The 9,870-nt window shown below is 37.0% G+C and overlaps 1 protein-coding gene across 3 annotated transcripts in view; it reads right to left on the reverse strand.

The window, feature by feature from the left end:
* The window catches only part of sbno2b (strawberry notch homolog 2b), a gene marked incomplete in the record, with an annotated part of 100,437 nt that overhangs the window by 55,934 nt on the left and 34,633 nt on the right, over positions 1 to 9,870 (reverse strand). For all 3 annotated transcript variants that reach the window (XM_014016760.1, XM_014016759.1, XM_014016758.1), the window contains 1 exon segment: positions 4,384 to 4,507. In XM_014016760.1, coding sequence (XP_013872214.1) covers positions 4,384 to 4,507 — 124 coding nt within the window.

A 9,870-nucleotide genomic window follows, 5' to 3' on the forward strand; every position in this document is an offset into this window, starting at 1 on the left:
TGACTTGTACTCTTACGGTGTTAACGGGTCAATATCGGTATCGGTCAATATCGGTATCGGACAATTCTCAAAGTTGTAATATCAGTATCGTATCGGAAGTGAAAAAGTGGTATCGGGACACCCCTAGAGATGTTCATTCCCTTTCTCCTTCTGTTTTTATCATCAGTCAGCAGTGTATGACGGCTGAAGGAGAGGAAACCACTGAACATAACAGCCCCACAAACCCTCATTTAATAAACTGCCAGCTGTTTAAAAAAGCTTCCAGCAAAGACAGAGTCCTGGCTTGGCTACCAGAGGTAATACTGTTTCAAAACTAACAATTGCTACAATCTACAAGAATTGTTGTTTCTCCTTAAAACATACGGATACTCCAGCGTAAAGCATAAACAAACGCCGACACAGCACGAAACTGTGCAAATCGAAAGAAACTTCCTGAAGAACTCTAAGGCAGTAACTAAACCCAACAGGAAGAAGTAAACATGGCAGTCAGAAGACAAACTAAACAATTGTTATAAACTATTCTATGAAGTCACAATAACCTGAAAAATTTCTGCATGGATATAGTTCAGCAGAAGAGCAGAAGTAAGAGGAAAAAATAATAACAATTAGAGCAGAATCGACACAAAAATGGTGAGGAAATGGAGAAATGAGGAAAGAGGGAGTAGTAGTCTTGATGACCCCATGACTTACTTTTTTTTTTTCTATGCGTCACGTGTCCTAAAAACAGCTACAAAAGTAATGTTTTGGTCGTTTTCTTACAAAGATGTGCTCGTAACTACTGTAATATCAGGAAACTAAACCTGTCACTTTTAAATGAACTAACCATGACAGAAGGGGTTTAAATGAATTCCACAATAATTCTTAAACTGAATTGCACAGTAGAAAAGTGCAGCTAAACAGGCAAATACCAGCAGACAAAAAAACTAGGGAACCCCTAAAGTAATTAAAACTCATGTCAGTTGCAAAATGTCTGTGATGAGGGATGACACCTTGAAGAGTGCCTCTGTTCTTTCTTAAAAACAACTTTACGCATTGTTTCATACAACCGCCACAYCCAACCAGATGCCTGTTAAAAGTCATGTGAAACTCTTCTCTATAGATTTAGTACATTTGTGCTTCCTTAAACTGTAGACAATGAACAATTACAGCAGATGCCTCTGGAAATTTTATTAATTATTTTAGATTATTAATGTGAACAGTATTGTGTGTTGTTTTGTGATGTTAATAAGACAAAGACTTGTCCATCCAGCCTTACACATTGGAGCCAAAAAATAGAGAAAACTAAACGGGTTGAAAAATATGACTCAAACAGAATTTAAAGACATCTACGCAGCAGCAGGAGAGACTACATTCAAATTTTCTGCACTCCCAGAGACACCAAATTGCACAACAAAAAATGGATTTTGCATGATAAATGCCCTTTAATAGGGTTTTGGATGTATGACTTTGTGCACTTTTTATTAAGCATGAGAATATCTAAATCACTGTTTATGAAAATTAAACCATAGTAGGGTTGGGCAATATTGACAAAAAAATTAATCACGATTAATTGTGGTATTTAGCCGATAACGATTAATTTGACGATTAATCCCCTGGAGTCCCTGGACACCCTTATATCCTAGTCACATGACCAATTTATAGGGAGAAAATTGGCTCTTCGTAAAAATCTGTTCCAAACTGTGTCAAAACTACAGACTTCAGGCAACACATCAAACTTTAAATTGTGTTGATAAATAAATTACACAATTTTTTAAAATGTTGGTCATATTTGAATCAGAGAGGAGCACCAAGCGGTTAGTCTGCCTGGTGGCATTAATCGTATTAATTGTCAAGTGCCAAAAATTAATCGATTAATGTTTTTCTGGCGATTAATTGCACATGATACGATTATGCCCAACCCTAAACCATAGTCATTAAAGTTTCAAAAAAWTTTTTAATTTATTGGTAATTGTTATATAATCACATTGGAGCTAATTGAATCATAATTAATTTAAACTATGAGGTGCCTTAATTTAATACATATGCTGTGTTGTATTTGTTTCTGAGTTAAACTTGAGACAACATGAGTGCATTTAAAATGTTGCAAGTCAATTGTTGGGGTTTGGATCGAGTGGGCAGGGCCCTTAACTGGATGGGGTAGAGGTAAGATGATGCAGAGGCCAGTCCCGTCACCTCACAGCAGAAAGATTCTTGATTCACTTAGATTTCCTTTGGGTGCCTCCCTCGGTATAAAAATAGGATAGCTGGTGAATTGAAACTGTCCATAAGTTGTTCTAAACTCAAATGACTGTGATCAAGCTGTTGCAGGCATCACAGTAATTASATTTCTGGTAGGTTTATTCAAATTCAGACATAATTCATGGACATTCGTACACAACTTAGGAAATGCCTTGTAATGATTCACTGTGATGTCATGTTTCTCACTCATCAGTTTGACTTTATTGCTTGTTGAACTAAGAAAAGCCTCGATAGCCAGGTGTTTTCCACAGTCTGTTGAAAAGATTTGCTGGTGGATTTGAGAATCCAGTCACTGTAACTAACACGTTGCATATTAATGTGGTTCCATAATGGCACTTAGGCTGGAAACTCACCGGTCTGTCATTCCAATGGTTCCCGTTTAAACAAATCTAACTAAAAATGGGTTGAAGGGATAAACACCAAAGTGCAAAGAAATTTTAAACCATGCCACCACCAACAAATGATGGATGGCAACCATCCAGAATGCTCCGGTTAATCTCTAAAGAGAGCCTGCTCCAATTTACTGATCGTATCTAAACGATTCATATTCTCAAAATGTGTACCCGCAACACACAGACAGCTTTAAAAACTTCACTAACTGTGGAAAAACATTTTGCTGAAATGAGTCTTGTTTTTAAAATACATAACATCAAATACTAAAAGTGCAGCATGGAAATACTGAAGTATGAATAATGATCCTGCCTCATTATTTGTGGGTAATTCAAAAGTTAGATGCGCAAAATCTAAAGCACTATCAAAATTATTTAGGTTCACAAGTTCTAAAGAGCAAATGTCCAATAAAACTTAGTGGAAGCTAAACCTAAAGTGCAACTTTGTCTCAGAGGTCAATAGAGTATATTACAGTATTGATATCAGTCATACTTCCGCAATGCTGCTAACAAGGGGCACAACAGTTTATTTTCACAGCGTTGCCCATGTCACAGCAGTTTGGGGAGGCGATTTATTGAAATGGACTTTTGGCTCATGGTGTTAAATAAATGATTGTTGTGGATTTCTTGTTCTGCTGATTGTTGGTTATTTTCTTATGTTCATGGTAGGGCTTCGGTAAGAAAGCATGCAATATATTAGTAATTTTTAACTGTTTATTGTAGAACCGAAGCGATGCATTCTGGGTACCGGATGGAGAATAGCAAACCATCTTCACCTCTTCATGACAGAGGTCCTTGAGGACCAGGATTGAGAACCACACTGGTCTAGACCAATGATTCCCAAACTTGTCAGTTTTTGACACATAAAATAACAGTAGGAGAGATCTGTTCCCCCAACTGCTTTTGGTTGATCAACATCGGTATCAGGTTAAATAAACAAGGGCAATAGTGACAATATTCCCTATCTTAACTGTACTCATTTTAAGTACACAAATCTCACTCTTTTGTAACAACTAAGGCAAAAATTAGGGGTTCACCAGTTATAGTTTTTTGGTCGATCACCAATCTTTAAAAAGTCTGACTTGCCAATTCTGATTTTGGCCAATACCAATTCTTTCAAAAGCTGACACTGTTGGATGTTACAGTATAAGGTCACAATACACCTTCAATGTTCCAATCGTATGTTATAGAAAATCACTGAGCAATACCATTGAAACAATGCAAACTTGTTTTAACTGGATATTAGGTAGTGCTCACAGCACAGCAAAGGAGACAGTGGCTGGTTTTCAGACCTTTGTGGAAGTAGATGAGAAGCTGATCTTTTCCACCAATCTTATCTAAATATTGGTTGATCTCTGATCACCCGAAGTTAAGGAAATCCGTGCACCTCTACATAAAATATTGCTAGTTGTCATTTTTCAATGTAATTAGTTCTGAAATATTTTTCAAGATCCCAAGATATTTCAGGACCCACAATGGGTTCCTGACCCCAACTTTGGGAACCACCAGTCAAGACAACACATAAAGCTGCGTTACTGTCAAATAAAATGGAYTAAGCACAAAAGACTGGATGATACAGACAACTATGTAAATTGTTCTTCCTTGTATTAAGAAAGTCATACAAAGCTTTTGACAGAAGATGAAACCAAATGAGGTACAATCATTTTCATTCACTACATACCAGAAATTGCTATTCCTGCAGGGATAGTGTGTCAATGTACACAATCAAGATACAAAAAGGCAAAACGAAACCAACCTGGGAGAAATCTCCATTCCTTGGGAGGCTGAGGGTAGCAAAGTCCATGTCAGAAATTCCCTGGTAAAAGTCCGTGTGCATATCTGGAATGTTGGGGGTAGTGTTGCTGCTCAAGGGGTATTGCCTGGAAGAGAAACAGGATGTTTGGTTTGTTTAAGTACCACTTAGTAAAATGACACAGATAAACTTTGTATTCATTCAGTTAGACGTGTTCCCCTTACAGACGTAAAAGGTCAACAGCTTTCTGATTTTGAATTGAAAAAGTAGAAAAGGCACTATTTAAAATGATCCTATATTAAACGTAAGGGTCTTATTTAAAACAGGGACACCTATTTACTAAATGTTTTAATTATCATTAGTTTTTTTAAATACCTTAAATGAGCAGTGTCAGCACAAGAGTACAAGTCTGTTTTGAGAGATAAAGTTCAAGCTCCTTTAAAAACATTCAAAAATATGTGTAAAGTTAAAAACAACCAAAACTTCAACTGTCAAAGAGGTGTAGACAATAAGGAAACAGTTTAATCAGGTGTCAGGTGAGACAGACAGGCAGACAGATGAGCTTAGAGAACAAGGGTCATGTATAGGTTAGAGAACAAAAGAATAAGTTAGTCAAAAATAAATGCTCCTACCAGCTATGAAGCTCCTCTTTTCCTGACAACCAACCATCTCTTTGCCCAGAGTGTCAGCGTCTTACTCAAGTTGTATTCCCAACATGGCATATTTTCAGTTTCTCGCTGTGTCGTGCTATCAAAACGCAACAGCCCACAGTGCTGCTGACACTAAAGTGGGTGAATTCTCAAACCAAAAGCAAAACTAAAGTCATGTTGAAACTGTGCTATCTCGTGCTCCTTTCACCCAATCAGGTGCTGGAGCTCAAAGCTAACACAGCTGGAGCGTAGCCAAAAGCCTAAACTCTTGTGTTCTCAGAGATCAGGAAGATTGACTGATTCAAGTTTAAAACACACACAAAGGATGGCGTTAGACATCTAAACTAGTGTATGGAAGCCACAATTTACACTATGGGGAAAAGTTCATCATTACTGATCAATCTAAAAATAATATGGAGGGATAAAATAAAATAAAATAAAAACTATGACCTCCGCCTAACTGGAAATCCCCTTTGTGGTTTTCTTCCTCAACTCTGCTCTGACAGCAATATTATTACAGGAGAAGTCTTGGCAAGTCAGCATCAGCTGCTTCCATCAACAAAGCTGGTTAGAGGCTTACAGCCACAGAGCAGACTAACCTACAGCATTAGTTTACATTCAGCAGTACTTTAACGTGTTAAACTGCAGGTTTTATCATGTAAAAGTCATCAATGCTCCATGATAGCTGATTTGAGACAAAATGTTTAGAAACTTGCTTTATTGACAGTTTATAAGGTTTTCCTCTGACAACAAAGTAGAAGGAAGTTTATCAATGGGGGCTTTTAAAGGGAACCTCAACTAGTTGTAACATTAGAACTTATTTGATAAACATTTACTTCAAGTGTAAAACAAAGACTGTAAAAATACTGTAGGCTGTTTAGTTTTTTATTCGTTTCAAAAAATATATTGTCACACAGATGGCACCATATTATTAATGCTGCAAGCAGGTACTCCTCGCACCGGAGACAACAAAAAGCTTTGAACTGGMGAACCTAGTAAACGTCATCAGTATGCTTTGCAATGTAAATAATAAAGGCACTGTCCATGTGACAAGATATTTTTCTAATTCATAAAAACTAAACAGCCTACAGTATTTTTACATTCTTTGTTTTACTCTGGAAGAAAATGTTTATCAAATAGTTCTAATGTTACAACTAGTCAGGGTTCCCTTTAAATGATGTGATCACTGATAGTTCCCGTTTATAAAATTGTCTCCAGTTAAGTTGGTGCACTAATTTCTTAGGAAAAGAATGTGAAATTGAAAGGTTTTTAAACAACTTAACGCCATGTTTCGTCATGATAGTGTACAAATGTATAACTCCCAACACGTTACTTTACTCAGTACTTTCAGGTCACCAAAAAACAAATGCTCTTAAAAAGTAGTTCCACCGAAAGCAAGTTTTCATAGTGCTGCCTAAAGAGCTAAAAAGGAGACTACTTATTAGTATTTCATTGTAAAGAAACGCTTCTCTAAAGATTATCAACAGTTAAATGATCGTTCCAGAAAGAAAATTAACGATTATCAAGTGAAGTAAAGGTATGCCACACAAACAAGCTTCTCAGATTCTTTGGAAGAACACTTCCTTATTTGCAATTCAAACAAAAGCTGCTCACATTACCAACTGTGTGCAACAAATGAATGTTTTTAGCTGTGGGAAACGCTTCAGTCTGTCCAACAGCAGCTCAAACCAAACTTACAGAGAGATGGACTCCAAGAATCAACTTGTCCCGTTATCTTGTTGCATCAAAACAAAACAAAACACACCAGCATTGAAATAAAATAAAAATGAGACCTACAGTATGCCTGGATGGAGTCCCAACAAGCTGAAAATACATTTTAGTAATTTGATGTTAAGTCAAAACTTTAGCAGGAATTTGAATTTTCCCATTTTCTTTCTGCTCCTGACATTTTCAAAATTTCCATCCAAAGCTCGATCTTCTGACATTTGTGCACTGACCAACCAGAAACAATCACTGGTACTAAAATGGTTTGGCGTGTTACTCCAATGCTACGTTCACACCGAACGCGTTTTGAGCGGCAGGAGCGGCTGATTCACATGCAAAGTCTATGGTGGAGGCACCTCTAGGGGTCGTGCGTCGCATCACGTACGTTTTGGGCGGCGCGCAAGGAAGGCGGAAGGGGCGCAGAGCGTTTTCCGCGCATGCGGTGCTGCGGAAGCCGCCGCCGCCCGAGCCGCCGCAAAAGTTGAAATATCTGAACTTTTCGCCGCTCGACGCGTCTCCCACTGAAAACCGAAACAGACGGACTGGAGATCTTTACCTGAAATCGACCGTGTGCAGTTAGATTTTCTGGCAGGATATATCAGCACCGATGTGGATCAGCTGCTCGGGACAAAAAATAAATAAATAAAAGTCTGTTAGCTGGCAGCTTCTGGAGTGACAAAACTAACCGAACAAATCGCCTCTAAATCATCTGGTGAGTTAATTTTCTGCTGTGCGCAACGTTCGCTTGCTCTTTAGTAAATAAATCAAAGCCATTTTCTTTTATTTTATCTTTATTTCACCCGCCGAGGACACGCTCCTCCCACACCTCACTGCTGCCGCTGCTTGTTCTGGTCTGAACACTAGTGCGTTCTTCGGTCTGAAAATAGTGCGTCCAACGAGAGGCGTTTTGCGCTTTTTGGCCGCTCAAAACGYGTTCGGTGTGAACGTAGCATTATGTACGTTATGCCAATAAATCATAGCCGAAATCACCTCATGAGCGACTCTGGCTTCCAAAATTGCTCAGCTCATCTTTTTTTCTTCTTGACAGCTAATGATAAGGCTTTTATTCATTATATTTTGATAAAATACAATTTTTGTTAAGATTTTAGTCAAAACACTATATTTGTCTATTTCTCCATTTACCACTTTAGGACTTAAGCCTCGTTTCGATGTGATGGGTCACATTTCATTCTACAAAAAAATTCAGGATTTTTTTACTGTGTTCTGTGTACTTTTAAACTTCAATTTTTGTCATAAAAAACATTTCACTGCAAGTTGAACTTTGTGTATGTGATAAATTTATTTGATTTGATTGCTCCCATTTTTATCTTCTGTTGCTAACATATTTTATGAAGACAATGCATTCCACATACAGAAAAAGCTATTGAACATTTATAATTTTAAATTTTAGGTAAAAATGATTTTTATCAAAACCATAAATGTAATTTGACACTTTTTTATTGTTTATCAAGGAGTAATAAAGTACATAAATTCTTACATTCAATGTTGTCAGTACATCATCATGTCACTTTCCAATTAGTGTTTTCTGGAGAAGGAAAAGTGGCTGAATTTGTGCTTTGCTAACACCATCTCTGAAGTCTTTGTGTGAAAGATGATGAAGTGTGTTTAAGAGTACTTCTGTCATTAAAGCCCTGGAGTCAGAGTTGAAATGATGCTCTGCCTTGTGGCGTTTGAAATTTATCTGGTTTAGACGTTTGGGTTCCAGGTTCTTTGCTGTCCCCCAGACCTGTGACATACAATATTAGTTACAGTTCTATGGAGGTAAATTTGTGTTTTTATTATTCAATCAAACAAAAAGCATCTTCAATCAAAAAAAATTTTCAATCAAAAATATTTTTTCAACCAAACAAAAAATAAATTCAATCAAAAAATAATATTTTCAACCAAAAATAAATTTCAACCAAACTAAAAAAGCTATTTCAATCAAAAAAAAAAAAAAAAAAAAAAACTATCAAAACTTTTTTTGCAAAACAGAAACTTTTGGTTGAATCTCAAACTTTTGGTTGACTGTCTAAGTTTTTGGTTGACTTTCTAAGTTTTTGGTTGACTTTCTAAGTTTTTGGTTGACTGTCTAAGTTTTTGGTTGACTTTCTAAGTTTTTGGTTGAACTCAAAAAAGATTTGAACTCAGACATCACAAACTTGGGTAGTGGCGCAGGGAGTAGAGAAGCCAAGCTTGCGATCGGAAGGTAGCCGGTTCAACTCCAGGTTGGTCTCCATGTTGCACGTGTGTTCACATGTGTGATAGGTTAAATGCAGAAACTCAAMAGAGACCTATTATGCAAAATTCACTTTAAAAATTTTTTTTACTCAACTTTGGGTATGTACTTCTTAAGAAAACAGTCCTAGGACCAAAAAATGCACACAGGGGCATATTTACTGTAAATAAATGTATTTTAATGTATATTGAACAAGTTTTATACTTCCTACATTTTGTGATGTCACAAGCCGTACGACAACCCACCAGAACCTGCGTTCAGCCCCTTACCTAGTAACCCTCGGGTGAAGCTCCTGCTCCTCCGTATAAAAAGCCGTCACGGTTGTTGTTGTGTAATGTGCAGCTCATTTTATAACAAGCCTCCTATAGCACAGTGGGTAGAGTGTTGGATCAGAGGGTGGGAGACTAGGGATCAAGACTGACATGGACACAAAGAGTTTAATTTTTTATTTTTGTTTGTTATGAACATGTTTTTTCATGTACTTCTATTGTTTAGCTTATTAAAGCCTTGTTAAAGCCAATTTGCCAAAGTTGAGTAAAAAAACTTTTAAAAAGTGAATTTTGCATAATAGGTCTCTTTTAAGTCTCTGCATTTAACCTATCACACATGTGAACACAYATGCAACATGGAGACCAATCTGGAGTTGAACTGGCTATCTTCCGATCACAAGCTTGGCTTCTCTACTCCCTGTGCCACTACCCTAGTTTGTGATTTCTGAGTTCAAATCTTTTTTGAGTTCAACCAAAAACTTAGACAGTCAACCAAAAGCTTTAGACAGTCAACCAAAAACTTAGAAAGTCAACCAAAAGTTTGAGATTCAACCAAAAATTTCTGTTTTGCAAAAAACATTTTGATAGTTTTTTTTTATTGAAATAG

This window comes from Austrofundulus limnaeus, unplaced genomic scaffold (genome assembly GCF_001266775.1).
Source record: "Austrofundulus limnaeus strain Quisiro unplaced genomic scaffold, Austrofundulus_limnaeus-1.0 Scaffold153, whole genome shotgun sequence".
In the NCBI taxonomy this organism is placed as follows: Eukaryota; Metazoa; Chordata; class Actinopteri; order Cyprinodontiformes; family Rivulidae; genus Austrofundulus; species Austrofundulus limnaeus.